This window comes from Camelus dromedarius, chromosome 5 (assembly GCF_036321535.1).
Source record: "Camelus dromedarius isolate mCamDro1 chromosome 5, mCamDro1.pat, whole genome shotgun sequence".
Lineage (NCBI taxonomy): Eukaryota > Metazoa > Chordata > Mammalia > Artiodactyla > Camelidae > Camelus > Camelus dromedarius.
The window spans coordinates 65,020,362-65,037,707 of NC_087440.1; the positions used below are offsets into that span (position 1 = coordinate 65,020,362).

Genomic DNA, 17,346 nt, shown 5'->3' on the forward strand with positions numbered 1-17,346 from the left:
GTATATTGCTTGAATTGTTTATAGTGAACATGTGTTATTTATATAATCAGAGAAACATAAAGCTATATTCAGAGTGTGGGCAGGGGAAAAGGGAGAGAAAGCGAACTGTTTGGTGGCTCTGGCAAATAATGCTATATGCAGTCCAGTCAATGTAAGGACAAAAAGCGTGGGATTAGGATACTATAAAAGGCACCTGAAGATTCTGAGCAGAGCGGCTTCTTAGCACGATGACAGAAGAGGAAGACTTTGACACCCCCACCTCCTTCCTTTAGGGGCTCAGTGCCAGGCCCTGCTGGACCGCACAAAGGACCTGGCCAGATTTCCTAGCCCAGGGAACATCTATATTAGACAGTTTTCTGTGCCTTTGATGGTCAGTATTCATCTGTACTCTCAGCTTTAGGATCCTGCATTTTAGGCAAGATTATCTTACTGACTGATTCTGAAGAAGGTTCTCTGCCTGCTGGTCCACGTATGTGGTAACCAGGGAGATGGCCTGAAGACACAGATTTAGTCCAAATATATGATTCTAATGAGAATTTCAGACTCTAACAAGTCAGTGAGAGAGGGAAAATTTTGGCTAGGGACCTTTGGCAACCCCTCAAATCAGATCCCGTGAGTGGCTGCCTAGGGAACTCACTTGTGCTCGGGATTCTATAAATAAACGTTTTCGGCATGAGCGCGGGCCGCCAGATAATCCCCTCTATTGATCAGTAGAGTTGTCTGACCTGTACCTCAATTTTTTCATTGGTAAAGTGGGGATAATAATAGTATTTATTTCATACAGTTAATACGAGGATAGCCCGTCTTAGAACAGTGCCTGGCACATAACAAAAACCTAATAAAAGTTAGCGCTTTTATCACTGTCAGACCCAAGTCTGCCAAGAGTCCTGATGTTGGACGTAGGCCCCAAATGGACATCGAGTAGGTTCCCAAAGAGGCAGGAGAGTTTTTAGACTCCTGACAAATCCAGTCTGGTTGCTGTGAAGCTCTTCTCACCAAGTTCTTTCTAAAGTCCTTCTCCTGCAAGATCCCCATTTCTTGAATTATTTCAGTCTATGAGCCCATTTCTCTGGCTTAAAGATGCCTTGATTTTCCAACAGTATGCAATAAATGAGATAACTCTGTATCTAGGGTAAGATTTAGACACAGTCACATTATAAATATTAAAAGTACAAAAGACTAAACCAACAGGTCCCAGTTATGCCCTGACAACACCAGAGAGAGTTACTGTATGAAGTTCCAGCTTCCCTCCGTCTTACCGAGCTTGTTGCAAAGACTGCTTCAAACTAGACTGAGCTCCAGCCCTAAAGGAAAGAATAGGAAAGGTACTCTAGTTGTCTCTCTGTTATTCCCCTAAGTCATCTGAAACCCTGTCTTGTATTTCCTCCTTGTCCTTTGTCCTTTCTTTTTCCACTGGAGGAAGGCTTTAGGGAAATAGTAAGAATGCTGCGGTAACAGAGGGAATTAATTGGACCACGTTCTGAAGAGTGTGTTGATTCCCACTAGCAATAGTTTCTCCACCCAGCAGAGCAGGGCCAGGGATGTGGTACATTACACAAACCGGTCCCACTTGACCAGCTGTTTTTGGAGATTTCAAGCCCAGAGTTCAGCTTCTTTACATAGAAACACGTTGCCTTCCTCGAATCAATGCCTGTGAGACTAAAGAAAATCCCATGTGGCCCAAGCATGATGTAACAGGGATGTGTGCTTCAGAATTCAAGACACACCCTCTGAGTTTCTGGCATCTTTTTTACCATAATAATTGCACGGCCACAGCCTTTCTTCTGTGACCCTTGCAGGCCAGAGTTGCCTCGCCTTGGCTGTGGTTCTTAGCGGGCCTGGACGGCAAGGTCCAGCTCTGCTTCCTGTGCGTCTGTGGATGGTGCTGGGAAGTCAGGCCTGTCTCACTGGATGCTCAGAGAACTTAGAATTTACATCTGGATAGAGTTCCTGTGCATCTTGTTTTTCTGGTCATTTTTATACTCTTGATTTATGGCAGAGAAAAGGAATAGGTTTTTGTCACTTGAAATTGCCTGTAACGGTATTTAGTTGCTTTAGTTGGAGCTAGATTGAAATCTCCAAATTTGAATGACAATGTAACCAACACATACTTATGTATACTTACTTGAAAGTTAAAATCAATAATACTTAAAATAGCTTTTGATTTAAAACAAAGAAAAAGAAAGTTTAAATGTGATATTTGATGGCCGTGAACTTACTAGTGCTATCACCAGTTCTTTCTTTAGCAGCACTCAATGGTAATATTAACACATGGTAACACTGACAGTTTCAGTAATAGTTAGAAATACCATTTGAAACCTAAATATACAGTGCTATGGCCTGTATATGAAATTGTGCTTTGGCCTTACACACACAGCACTCTCACATGGGCAGCAAGCAAAAGCAAGTAGATCATGGAACTAACTCGATAGCCTTCAAGACAGAGAAACTCACTAACTTTCCTGCATTTTTAACCTGCTCCCCCCGCCACCGTGGAAAGAAACATATTTCTTACATTCTCATGATGTGCTACGTTTTTCATTAATTTCATTCACGTTGCTAATTTACACAATAAGCCTGTGAAGCTGGTATTTTTGTGCTCATTTTGGAGATGAAGAAAGTAAAGCTTAGAGAGGTTAGAGTGTCCAAAACCATAAGCCTGGATCTGAAGCCATGACTGACTAAATTCAAAGCATCTTACATTGTGTAATAATGATGATCATACTTGGCCCCAAGCCACTTTTTTTCAGTCGCCTGTAAGAAAGATTTGAGGATAGTTAAAAATTATATCAAGCACTCTCAAGAGGAGCTTTTTGGTGTGTAGTACTAATATATATGGTGTGTGTGTATGTAACTGACCCTCAAAACTGGTATTATGATAATACCACCAAATCACTGCCAAATTAGAGATAGAAAAAATAAAGCTCACAAAGAGGGCCTCCTCTTTAGTGTGGAAGTTTGACCACTTATGTTCATCTCTACTCTTTCTCATGATCTATCTGAAATTATTTCAGTTTAATAATAATTTTAAAATATTAACCAAAAAGTCAAAGAGATTAGATCTCTTTGAGACATCAACAAGTTTCAACAAGATATTGGAAGACAGGAAGTGACAGAAGATTGACCAGGCATAATGGAGGAAACTGCAAACCGAACTGTTTTCAACGTAATGTAACAGTAGAACACTTAAGAGATTTCCCGAGACTTGGAAGCACCAGATATTGCAGAAGATAGAGAAGATGAAAACACTGCTGTTGAAAACTGGTTGAAAATTGTACGTGAAATATAGGAAATAATTGGACCTCCTTTCTCACCCTGGAGAGCCAGGTGACCAATCTCCAACCCAGGTTGAAGGCCAAGGTTTATCTTTGGAGAAAGTGAATTAGAGAAGTTTCAGACTTGGAACTTCAAACAAAGCAGAGGACAAAGGGAGGAATTTGGCTAAAACAATGGATTACATCTGCCAAATGGTGAATGGTGAATCTGAAACCAAATGGTGAATCTGAAACCCCTTTCTCTGCCCTGCTTCTGGAGTGTAGGAACAGGACAAGAAATTGGAAAACTCTTCTCTGTAAATACCAATCCACCTCTGAGAAGATATCTCCATGTATTGACATTCATCAGTCTCCAGTGGATCCCACCAATTTACAAGTATTGTCCTTATACACAAAATTTCCAATTATATTTTTAGAATAAAGCATATTTCCTATCACAGAATCTAAATATGACTGAACAACCAAGGATCACCAGACTTCAGAAAATGCCTCCCACATCAAAAAGGAAACAAAACAAACAATAAGAGCCATGAAGAATTAGAGATAATGTAAGATTTAGGGGGGAAGAAACCTTAAACTGTAATTAATATCCTCAAAGAGCTAAAGATGATATAAGAACAAGAATAAGATGTGATGAATTAGAAATAGAAGACAAGAAAAAGCTCCTGGAAGTTAAAAATATGATAGCTAACATAAGTTCAGTTAAAGGGGTGGATGATAATACCAAGTGATATTATTTGAATTATGTGTAAACATTAAGTTGATTAGAAACAAGACAATTTTCTAGAACTTTGAAAATATTTAAAACAGAAAAAAGAAGAGTTCAGGGTTGAATAGGGAGAGAGAACACAGATGGATATTGAATCAGAATGTTTAAAAATTTACCTTCAGATACCCAACTCAGAATGGTGGAGTAAGGCATTCAAACAACTTGCATCTCCTCAAAAGCAACAAGAATGCTGACAAAAATTATCAAAATCAACTTTTCCGAACTCTGGAAATTAACTAAAGGCTTAGAAAATCTGGTGAATCTCAGTAAGAACATCAAGATTTGTGGCATTTTAACTTTTGCTAATCCCATCATTCTTTCCCTGGCTCTCCAGTAACCTTAAAAGCCAACCATCTTGCAACTGTGATAGCCTTGTATTGTAGTTTGGAAAGGTTTGGAGCTCCCCAAAAGTCCCATCCAAGAGAATGTCACTATTTGGCCTGACTCAGAGCTGGTCTGTTTGAACAGTCCTACCCAGAGGGTGTTTGTTGAAAATAATCAGTGGCAGTTATACACCATCATGGCTGCGTGTGGTCTTATTACCAAATAGAGCTAACAAAAGGCTGACCAAAAAAATTTAAAAGGAAAAACTGGGGAGTGAGATGTCCACCAAGAGCTTTGTAAAGGTTCTGCATATACCAGGGAATCTAGAAGGCTACACACATGCCCAGAGCTTCGCTCAACGCCCAGGAAAAACCTAAGAACTTAAGCTCTCACCTTGACTTTGAGGCTCTGTATAAGCAGGAAGTGAAGGTTAAGACAAAGTTTTTAATTTCCTGAAAGCATGACCCAACACAAATACAGAGACCCATGGCAAAGGCTGGGAGACTTACTGGTTCAAGGCATTTAGGGAAATCTGTTCAATCAAATCTTGTTCAATCATTAATCATTAAGTGACTTTATGTACAAGGGAGCCTCAATAAAATTATAGGCTGACTTCTCATCAGCAACCAAGGAGGCCAGAAGGCAATGGAATGATATATTCATATTGCTGAAAGGAAGACTGCCAGCCAAGGATTGTACATCCAGCAAAACTGTCCTTTAAAAATGAAGAAGAAATTAAGACATGCTTAGAAATACAGAATCTGATAATTTGTCGCTAGTACATGTACTCTCCATACAAGATACTAAAAGGAGTCCTTCAAGCTGAAATGAAAAGACACTAAAGGGTAACCTGAATCCACATGCAAAAATAGAGAGCACTAGTAAATGTAAATATATAGGTAGATATAAAAGACAGTGTGAATGTGAAGGGTTTTGTAATTCTTCTTTTCTCCTATATGATTTAGAAGACAACTACATAAAGCAATAAATATAAAACTATGTTGATTGACTTACAATGTATAAAAGATGTAATTTGCATAACAATAGTAGTGCAAAGAAGGAGAAGAGAATGGAGCTATATTGGGGCAAAGGTTTTGTAAACAATTTAAATTAAGGTAGTATCAATCTGAACTAGGTTGGTTTAAGTTAAAATCTTAATAGTAATCCCCAAAGCAACCTATAAGAAAATAACTCAAAAATGAGTAGTAAAAGAAACAAGAGAATTAAAATGGTAAACCAGAAAAATATCTAACACAAAGAAATCAGTAATAGAAAAACAGAGGAACATAAACCATAAGGTACACAGAAAAACACATAGCAAAGTGGCAGACGTATATCTTGTCTTATCAATAATTACATTAAAAGTAAATGGACTCAAAACTCCAGTCAAAAGGCTGATTTTGGCAGAATGAGTAAAAACAAAACAAACAAACAAAAATCCATGATCCAACTATGTTTTCTATAAGAGACACACTTCAGAGTCAGACACAAATCAGTTGAAAGTAAAAGAATGGAAATTATATACCAATGCAAACTGCAATATTGTGATTTATGAGAAATATATATATTTGATCATTAAGATGACCAAAATATATTTCTCATGTATATTTGGTCTTCATCCATAGTTCCTGGCTCACAGATTCCCAAACCCTTGGAATTTTCTGAGTGATAAGAGCAATAGGAGCATCTTTTGTTATAGTATTTAGTCTCTTGTTCTTAGTTTCTGAAAATACTTCAGAGCCATAAAAGTGAAATGGGTGTCTTGTTATTTATAACAAGCCTTTTCCACTACAGCTGGGTTTATATTAACGAAGATGACTTTTGTAAAGCACTTAAGGATGGGTACTAGTTGCCAGGGGAACCAACCATGAATAGACCGTTGGAACTTTCAGTCCCACCCCTGATTTCTGGGGAGGGCAGGTGGGCTAGAATTAATCAACAGTGGACAATGAGTTAATCAGTTATGCCTATGTAATAATGAAGCCTCCATAAAAAACCCAAAGGCGGGGGGGTGGTTTAGGGAGCTTCCACATTAGAGAACCAAAACACTTCCACATGCCACCATGCTGGGCCTCAAGCTCCACTAGCACAGAAGCTCTTTTGTTTGGGACCTCACCCTATATATCTCTTCATCTGTTTGTTGATTTGTATCATTTAATATCCTTTATAATAAATTGGTAGCCTAGTTAATAAATGGGTTTCCCTGAGTTCTGTGAGCCATTCTGGCAAATTAATTGAATCCAAGAAGGGGGTCATGGGAACCTCCCATTTGTAGCCAATCAGTCAGAAGCACAGGTAGCAGCCTGGGCTTGTGACTGGCATCTGAAGTGGAGGGTAGGCTTGTGGGACTGAGCCTTTTACCTGTATAATATGAGTCTGTCTCTGGGAAGATAATGTCAGGAGCAGAGTTGAATTTTCAGACACCCTGCCACCCTGCTGGTGTCTGAGAATTGCTTGTTGGTGTTGGAAAGTCTCCACATTGGAACTGGGTTTAGGAACCCTTTTACAAATAGTAACCAAAAGAGGGCTACAGTGGCTATACAAATATCAGACAAAATAGACTTTAAGACAAAAATTATTACTGCAAACATAAAAGGACATTTTATAATAAAAAAGGGCAAATCCATCAGGAAGACATAACAATGTTAAACATATATGCCTGTAACAACTGAGCCACAAAATACATGAAGCAAAAACTGAACAGAATTGAAGGGAGAAATAGACAATTCAACAACAATAGTTAGAGACTCCAATATCCACTTTCAATAACGGATAGAACAACTAGGCAGAGAATCAACAAGGAAATAGAAGACCTGAACAACACTATAAACCCACTATACTTTCAATAATGGATAGAACAACTAGGCAGAGATTCAACAAGGAAATAGAAGACCTGAACAACACTATAAACCCACTATACCTAATAGCTATCTGTAGAACACTCTACCAAACTATAGCAGATACACATTCTTCTCAAGTGTACATGGAATTGCCTCCTGGATAGACCATAGATTAGGCCACAGACCAAGCCTCAATTAATTTAAAAGGATGAAACCATGCAAACTAATTACAATGGAATAAAATTACTCATCAATATCAAAGGGAAATTTGGGCAATTCTCAAATGTGTGCAAATTAAACATACACTCAACATACTCACTCCTATATAAGCAGCAAGTCAAAGAATACGTAACGAGGGAAATTAGAAAATACTTGAGAAAATGAAAGCAAAAATACAGCATACTGAAACTTTTGAGATGTGGCTAAAGCGATGCTTGGAGGAAAATGTATAGCCTAAACACCTATGTTAAAAAAGAATTTTATTATATGTAAGTTTATCTCAATAAAGCTGATATTTAATAAAGAATTGATGATCCATGTTCTTTGACTATATTAATTTGCATACTACCATGTATGTGTAGGCACTAAATTCTCTCTGATTTTAGCACAATTTGGGAAAAAATCACTAACCTTTTCATTAACTAAGCTTATAGTTAATTATATGCACACTTAAGTATTTAGAGGAAAGTGCACTGATGTTTGCAATTTACTTTGAAATGCAACGATAAAAAAATAAGATGGGTTGGTAGATGGATAGATAAGTGATAAAAACAAGTATAATAAAATGTTACTGGTAGGATCTACTTGATACATTTATGTGTATTCACTATGAAATTCTTCTAACTTTGCTGCATGTTTGAAATTTTTCATAATACAACGATGGGAAAAATAATAAACTCAAAATACCACTCTGACCCTGAACTAGTACTGTCCCACAGTTTACTAAGTTAATAGCCTATTGATCTGAAGAATTAACGTTTTCTTTTAGGAGAAAGCTCTTTTAGTTTATAAACTTTGGGAATCTAATGTATTATATAAACATTTTAAAACAACCACCTCACTCAGAGAGATGTTATAAAAGAGCATAATGATACTCTGCAGGGGAAGAAGATCTTGTAGCCTCAGGGCCAAGCTTTCTAGGAGAATCTTCCCAAGGTCTAGAATTATATTTTACAAGGGATTCAGATCAACCTCAGATTTCTGCCCCCAATTTCTGTAGGAAAATTGTGAAATAGGCCACATGTAGATAAATTAATAAGTTCATGGCTGCTCAAATACAGTTCATTTTTCCACCCCGTCATTTTCCAGTGCTGCATTACTTCTACAGTTCTTGCTCCCCTATTTTGAGAAGGCAGTTTAGACACCATTAAACTCATTTTCTACTCTCCCCTCATAATCTTGCAAAGCTGTTGGTACTGAGGCTTCAGTGTTCCATGGAGAGTGATTTTCCAAGTGATGAAGCAGATTCTAATCAGTATACAATGCAGATATGGATGGGAGCTGGACCTCTGCCACCTTTCCCTCCAGCTCTCTTAACACAATGACTAGGGAATTCCTTTGAGGATCACTGAGTGCACTTCAAGCCCCCCTGATCCTGTGGCCTCCTTCCAGCCTCAGAGATCTTCCTGTCTGGAGCATTTCCGGCCTTTCTGTCCCTTGGCTTGGAGAGTTCAGCTCAACCTGGGGAAGGGACAGAAGACTTGGGGTTATCAAAAGCCCGTTGAAGTATCTGATGCAAGACTGGCTGGCTTGTTTGCTTCCCTGGCTCTCTTCCTGGGCTCCAAAGCAGCTGAGAAAACAACCTTTTTCTAAGTCTTGGACAAGGAGGAAAATCTCTGGCATGAAGGATTTCTGTCGCAGACACTTGGCACGGCTAGAGGAAAAGGTTTGGTTAGCTTAGCAATGGGTTTTATTAGCCCAGGCTTCCAGTTGAAATGAGATAATAGAGTCCCTGTTGAAGGACATTTTACAGTCAGTGGGTTTGCTCCCTTGCTTCTCAGCAGGACCCTTACATACAGACGTATAAAAAAGTATTGGATGTATTCAACAAGGACATTGCTGGTGAGTTCAACAACCTTAGAATCTTGCTGATCATGGGAGAGACTGAGATAGAGTTAAAAAATTAGCAAGCTAGGAAATTGTGGCTGGATGCAAAGTCCTCTTTCTGAGCTATCTATCTCAACTGCTTCTCACCCCAGTTTTCTTGGCTGAACACATTTTCATTATCTTTGAGCCCCACATTTTGTAGATAGAAAGCAAAGGAAAGAAAGAAAGCCAGGCCTACCACCTGCCCCACAGGAAGAAAGTCTGCTTACACTTTCCCTCTGCCAGCTCATTTCACTCTGCCCTTTGCCCCCAACCAATATGAGATTTGGGGTAGTGGGTGGGAAGGGGAAGGAAATAAAAGAGAGGAAGGATTCATTAGCAGTGTTAAAGGAAGCCTGCCTGGCACGGGAATTAGAGAAGGGAAAGTGGAAGAATCAGTGCCAGCTTATCCTCAGCACATGGCTGCCTATTCATGTCTGCTTCCCTGGACCACAAAGGCAAAATTCACTTTTTCCTAAAGTTGGGCTCTTTTGCAGAAACTCATATACCCTGCCAGGAGCAGAACGCTATAAAAGCAGCCTCCAGGAGAGACTGTACCCAAGGTTCCTGACATCTTTGTGCTATCTTCTCCACACTGGCCTTCCTGGCCACCCATGGAGGAGAAGGGCTAGGCTGGGTTGCTCCAGATCAGGGTCACACCTATACTTTAAAAGGACACAGGCGCTATCCCTAGAAGGTGTCACCAGCCTGAAGGAGGCCAGAGGTTCCTATGCCCAGGACTTTCTGTTCTGTGGCTCCTTTTCCACTTTCTGAGCCTCTTGGAAGTAGGATCAAGCCAGGAAAAAAGTGTGGTGCTATAGCAAATTGAAACCAAAGATTTGACTTTGGTCCTGCCCAGGCTGAGAATCTTGGCAGTGATTGACTTGGCAGCCTGCTCTTTTCTATGACATCTATCAGTCCCCCAACTTTGGGGATGGGGTGCCAGATAAGTCCTCAAAATGGGTATGAGTCAGAGCTTCTGAGGGTCACCAGTTTTTTGTATTCCACAATTGAGCTTCTGTTAGGTATACAGCACCACACTGTAGGTTGGTGGGACTAGGAGAAGCAGCAGTGATGATGATGGTCTCTACCTTCAAATACGTGATAGGAAATTCAGGTCACATCCACTGTAAAATGGTGGAGAAAGCAGGAAGTACTGTTAGAGAGGACAGATAAAGTATGATGCGATTAGAGAGAGGTTACCTCAGGCTGGAGAAGGCTTTTTGGAGAAGGTAGCATTGTTATGGGGTTCAAACAATTGGTAGGATTTGGATATTCAGAAATGAAGGGCAGAAGGAAGATTGTCGATGTGGGAGCTTGTGAACAGTTGAGTCCACCCACACGGATGTCCTGTCCAGATCCCTTCTTTGTCTTGAATTGTGCAATATCCATGCTGCAGGGGAAAAAAAAGCCCTTATTTGTTCATTTGATATATTTGATGTATTATCCCATGGAAGTGGATGTATCTGTGCATGACGAATTGGGGTCTACCATCATGGTGGTTAAAAGCACGGACTATAGAACCAGTTGGCTCGGGCTGGAATCCAGTCTTCAGCACTTAAGAGCTACCTACCTCAAAGCACTGTTGTGGGGAATAATGTCTGTTGGGTATTGTTTCCATCATTGTCATTACCGTGGGAACCCCCACCCACCCCAGTCCTATAGGACTTTCCACCAATTTAGATCCATTACTCTCTTCTGAGAGTCTTATATTAAAATGCAAACACCAGAAAGGGTAACACAAGAAGGTTTAAACCGGCTGTTGCTTTAGAGCTAAGAGAATCAGCTGACAACTTATTTGCTCAGAGCAAAATATGTACCTGGGAGGAGGGACATAAAAGGAGAAGAGGTTCTGTAAGAGGAGGCCAGTGAGCTCCGAAAGCAAGCCGACATCTCCGCCCATGTTTTATTTAGGGTAGGCCTCTGGGTTTTCACTTGTAAACTGGGAGAGACCTTCACACATACAGCACAGGGATAAAGTGAAGAACAGTGAAGAAAATGCCCATCACTCACTTTAGGAACTAGTACATGCAAAGCACTGGGCTGGGCCCTACAGAATGGAAGGGTATGGGATCAAAGAAAATACCCCTGGTCTTTGCAATCCCATCGAGAATTCAGAACATACATCTCAGAAATAAAAAGTCAGGTAGAAACAGATGGTAGTCTTTTTCTTTTTTCTTTTCCATCTTAAAGGTAGAAGTTTAATTAATGGTCTACTCTATGATTGTGTGTGTGGCTATTTTTTTCCTTTTTTCTTTTATTTTTTATACAATTTTAAAAGTTACTTTCCATTTACAGTTATTACAGAATATTGGCTTTATTCCCCTTGTTGTACAATACATCCTTGAGCCAGTCTTACACCCAGTGGTTTGAACCTCTGATTCTCTTACCCCTATAATGCCCCTCCCCACCACCCCACTGGTAACCACTAGTTTGTTCTCTGTATCTGTGGGTCTCAGATGGCAGTCTTTTAAAAAGTGCCAATTCACACAGTGCAAATTGAATCTGCCTGACCCATAGTAGGTACTCATTAAATGTTTGCTGATGGATGGACTGAATGAATGAATGAGTGCCCAAGAGTGAAGGGCTCAGAGCAGAAGGTCAAAGTGAAAAAAGCCTAAAGGCTTAAAGGCTTCCCTGTGTTGTCTTTCTTCTACCAGCAGAATGTCAGCTCCATGAGAGCAGGGACCTCATCTGTCTTGCCACATGCTGTGTCCCCTGCACCTAGAACAGTGCCTGCCTAGCACAAGGGAAAGAGCCCAGTAAATGTTTGTGGACTGAACAAGTATCTGCATAGGGGGATGGTACAATCATGGAAATGACTTCCAGACAGTAGTGGGATTTGGGACCCAACCCCTGGTACATGGTAGGTATGCCTTAAATGTTCCTCAACTAATTAAAATTTGGTGTGAACACTTTCCTTGCAAGAATAGGTAAAGAGAGGAGAAAATATATCCATTAGAGTGTAGCTAAAGTCAAGCTTGTCTGATAGGAAGGAAACATTCAAGGAAAAACAACCTGGGTATTTGCAGGAGGCGGGATTAATGGCTCCCCATACCACACAACTGTCGTGTGGATGGAGCGAAGGGTTTTTGGAACCACAGGTGTCCACATTCATGCTTGCCCAACTATGTATGTCCATGAGCCAACTTCACACATTGCACACAGAGTTGAGTGTGATAAAATTTTTTCACTAAGGCCCCGGAGTTTTATTAAGCAGCCAGGCCCTCCCTGCAGGGCATCATGCATTGAAGAAGACAGAACAACACTTGGCAACAGCACAAGTCAGACTATGATTAGAACACCCCAAATTTATGGGCTGACCAAACATCTGAAACAGAGAAGCTGAAGTTATCTATTAAGGAGGGCTGTTTGCTTTACAAGAGGGTAATTTATTGTTTGGAAGGCAGAAAGGCACAAGGGCATAGGGTATTTATTCAAGTCTAAAAAAGGCAAGAGTCTACATGTATTCACGAAGATACATGGCATGCGTCACTTTTTTTCTGAAATCTGTTGGGCTAGAAAGCCAATTTACACTTCCCCTCTCTACCCTGTAACAATACAGAAACTCCAGGTCAGAAGACTCATATTAAAAGGAATATGCACCTTCACCCCAGGCCTCTTACCATCATGTTTGCATTGAAGTGTTTGGGTGTCTAACCACCTTGATGGTTCTCCTCCAGTTATTCTTCTGTTTATCAGTTTCCCTGTAGGAACTTGGGCTCCAATCCAAACACGTTACATCCAGCATGATTTGCTGAATGAGAAGAGCAGGGCCATCACTTCCCTTGTTCTAGGTATTATGCCTCCACTAACAGAACCTGAGATCACACTAGATTTTTACAATCCACATCTTACAGCCGACTGGTATGGAACAATAAATAGTGAACTAATAACTCGTTCTCTGAATGTTAAATCTCACCTTCCCCATTCTGTAACCAATAGTTGGTCCTCTGTTCTTAAGGACAAGGCTATTTATATATATTTCAAAAAAAAAAATTGTGTCCTAAAAGATTGTAGGATTTGTCCCAACATTCTAACCAGATTGAGATTTGTTTTGATACTATGATTGTCTAACCTAATGCATTAACTCTTCCTCTGAATTTTTTGTCTTCTGTTACCATACTCAGCATCCCATCAATGGATTTGGTTACATGATCCACAGATCCAAATGCCACCTTTTCAGTGAAGTATTCTCTTACTGCTCTATTTTAAATTGACCCCTTCCTTGATCCAATACATTTCCTGTATACTCTCTGCTTTTCTTTGTTCTCCGTAGCACATATAATCATCTAACATACCATATATTTTGCTTATTCATTTTGTTTATTATCTTTTGCCTCCTTTAGAATGTAAGCTCCATTAGGGTAGCAGTTTTTGTCAGTTCTATACCCTGTTGGACCCCCAGTGTGTCATATGAATGTGGCTGAATACATCAGTGTCCTCTTCCAGATCAGTAAGAATGTTGACTATAATAGGACCAAGGATAGAATCCAGTGCAATCTCCTAGAGGCTGTTACCCCCACCAGACTGGTATTGATTTGTTGGTTATTTCAAATACACTTAATGGTATTAGCATCCGACCCAACTTGTCTTCACTTTATCCAGAAGGCTGTCGAGAATATGTTACATTTTTTGCTGAAAATCAGATACTTCATGCTGGTGGTAGCCTCTGATCTGTCAATTTGGAAGTTCTTTCTCAAAAAAGGAAGTGGGAGTCATATGACATAACTTCCTCTTTCTAACTGCGTACAATCATCCTTTTGATAACCCATTTTCAACCCTGCTTGGGAGGGAAAGGGCATTAATCAATGACCTGTCCAAGCCCCTCGATTCCCTGGAAGAGAGGTACTTCCAGGTGTGAGGTCGCTCCATGCCAGGTACTTCTGGCCGGGCCTCTGGGCTTGTTCACAGAGTGGACATGTGCTCCCTAGGAGAGGAAGCCTTCAGATGATGGAGGTAGTGCCACTGAGCTGAAAGGTCAGATGTCACAGGTTGCATTGGAATCTCTCATGGTTTTTTCCTGAGTCTCAGATTTTTGTGGTCTATAAAATAAATTTTCAAAAATATAGTTTAGTACTTTACTGAATAATGTTTATTTATAAGCTTTTGGATTTATGTCCAGTTTTTTCATGCAAGCAATAAAGATTTGAGGTTTTGGACATGTTTATTTCTATTGCTCTTTGATCTAGAGGATTTATATTTCTCTTCTCCATTTCCTCTTCCCCCATTTTTTTCTGACATATCTGTGGTTTAGGCTCTTGTCATCTCATCCCTGAATTATCACAGTAGCTTCCTAACTGACTCTAGGACTTTCGTCTCTTGCTTCTCCATCTTAGACTCTTCAACCAGGCTAATTTCCTGAACTCGGCCATTCAAAATGTGGTCTATGGACCACAGCATCAGCATCTCCTTGGAGCTTGCTAGAAATGCAGACTCTCCGGCCCCACTCAAAACCTACTGAACCAGAATCGACCTGTCAACAGGACATGTAGGTGTTTCAGACCAACATAAAGCTTGAGAAGCACTGTCCTCTCTTCCCCCATGCCATGCCTCACATTGAACCGTCCCTAAACTACCTCTGTCAGAAGAGTGCCATTTTAGTTTTCAGGTGAGATGTTTTTGACATGAAGATGTAAATGCTCACCCATACCATCTACTAACTGGTTCTGAGAATGATGAACAATTTTATCTAGATAACTTTAGAGCAGTTGTAGAAACTGAGATGCAACTTGAGCAGAAACCTTCTGATAAAAGCAAAATATATTGGTTTTTGATGAGTGAAAGTTAAGGAGTACTTGGGAAATATATGGGGTGAGTTGGTTGGAAATGTTCATGTTAGTTTGACATAGTGACAGGCACTTTGCATACTTAATTTAATCCTCAAAAATAATCTCATTCAGGTGGGTATTGTTATCCCACTTTTACATGTAAAGAAACTGAGACTCAAAACTGAGACTCAAACAGGTAAGATTGTCCAGAGCCACAGTATTAGTTAGAATTTAGGCTATGTTTTGGTGACAAAGATATCTGAAATGCAGTGGTTCGAGACAAGGGGCCCTGTACTGAGGTGGGCAGGGGGCCCCAGATGGAGGCTTTGATGATTTACAAGGTCACCCAGCTTCCTTCTCCCGTGTTGCTTCGTCATCCTGGTTGGAGCTGGCTCCCGCCCTTGGGAAGAGGGAAAGAGAAAGTGAAGAGCCCATAATTTTCTTATAATCCAGACGTTCTGCCTGTCACTTGTACTCACATTGTGTTAATCAAAGCTTAGCACATAGTCATATCTAGCTGCAAAAGAGGCAGGAAAATGTTGAAACCTGGAGAGTTATTAGCTCAAAGGAAGAAGAAGGGTTGCTACAAGGGAAAAATCTCAGGCCTTCCATAGGCACACAGCTGATCCATGCAAGAGCCCAGATTCAAACTCCAGGACTCCAGCCTGTGATCTTTCCACTGCACTGTTCCACCATTTCTTATACTTGACAGTCAGTAAGTGCTGGTTCCATTGAGAGAGACTGAGCTATTCCATGTAAGCCTTTTGGTTATTTGAAATTATTTCTTTCTTCTGTCTTAACCTCCCTGATTACCTACATGGCTCTGTGCCAAACTGTTCCTATTTTTTGATGATGTTAATTTGTAAAGCAGGAAACTGATATACATCTTCTTTCATAAGAAATGTTATAATACAACCATCCCCCAGTCCTTAGAGGTTCTGTGGAACCATATCAAGTGTGATAATTGGTGTAAATGATAGTAATTTTTTTAGTGACCAAATGACTATCCCCTTTAAACTAGGTGTCTTCTTAGGAGAATGCCATTGCTCAAAATATTGTTGATATTTTGTGTTGGGTTGGTTGTATCAGTCAACTCTCACTGCGATAATGCTTTGTGACAACAACAGCAGAATCTCAGAGGCAGACACAGAGTCATGAGCATTTAATGTGTATGTGGGTCTCCTGGGGGTCAGCTATTTAGACTGGGCCTGGCTGGCCAGCTCTGCGTCAGGCACCTCCCAATCTCCTTCTGAGATTACACATTAGCTTGAACGTATTTTTCTCTGGCAGTAGCAGAAGCGTAAGAGAACAAGTGGAGTTACGTGAGGCTTCTTGAGGCCTAGGCTAAGAACTGGCAACTTGTTACTCAAAGCAAGCTATGTGGCCAAACCCACAGTCAAGGGCCATGGGAAGTACTGCACACCTCAAGTGAGAGGGCATGTCATCATGTGGTAAAGGGTATGAATACAGACTTGGTGAAGAGCTGGGGCCAACAAAGACATCTACCATGGCTCTGCCTTTAGCAAGTTATCTTGAATATTTGCAATGATGGTAAAGCTTTATCTTTTAAGGGTAGGTTTGAACTTTTTTTTTTTTTTTTTTTTTTGGTGAAATAGCTGTGTATGAATAAAATGAGAGAATTGGGTTAGGTTTCTCTTTAGGCAGAAAGGTAGCTGTTTAAGCATGAGGTGTATAATAATGAAACTTATTTCTAGAACTGGTTCAAGAATATGGCATTCAGTGGTAGAAGAGTCAGAATCAAGGAGATCAGTTGATTGAAGGAATAACTCTCATTTGGTTGGAAAATAATAAATAAATACACCTCACAGTTGGTGTCACATGGTCCCACTCTGTCTCAGAGTTAGAAGAGGAGTGAAGAGACACTCATCTCTGGTATTTCCTTTGAATAACCCTGAGCAAATATGCTTTCTGTGCAGATCCTCATCGCCAAGTCCCCTGTGGCTCCCTTCACCACATTTGTCTACACCATCGAGAAGGAAGGCCTGGTTCTTCAAGGTAAGATCCTTGGAGTAAGCCGTTTCTGCAGGCTGATTATGCTCAGTGCTGCCCACGGCGGGTGGCAGTTACTGCCGTGCTCCTGGTAGATGCTCCTTCAGCACAGAATCATTGGCCAATGATATTTATCCTGCTTAAAGAGATTGGCAGTTGTGGCCAGAATGTGACTGAGGTGGAGGTGGAGCTGAGGGAGAAATACAGAATTTCCTAACAGAGCGAGACAACCAAAGAATGAGGGGCCAGCCGAGCAGGCCAGGAACTGCAGC

At 40.5% G+C, this 17,346-nt stretch overlaps 1 protein-coding gene across 5 annotated transcripts in view; it reads left to right on the top strand.

Annotated features, from left to right (window-relative positions):
* Positions 1-17,346, top strand: part of RAD51B (RAD51 paralog B) — a 697,181-nt gene that overhangs the window by 484,898 nt on the left and 194,937 nt on the right. For all 5 annotated transcript variants that reach the window (XR_010381010.1, XM_064486060.1, XM_010976604.3 and 2 more), the window contains exon 10: positions 17,002-17,080. Coding sequence is in view for 4 of the 5 variants with exons in the window: in XM_064486060.1 (XP_064342130.1) it covers positions 17,002-17,080 (79 nt within the window). In the remaining variant the exon portion in view is untranslated. The remainder of the gene's footprint in view (positions 1-17,001; positions 17,081-17,346) is intronic.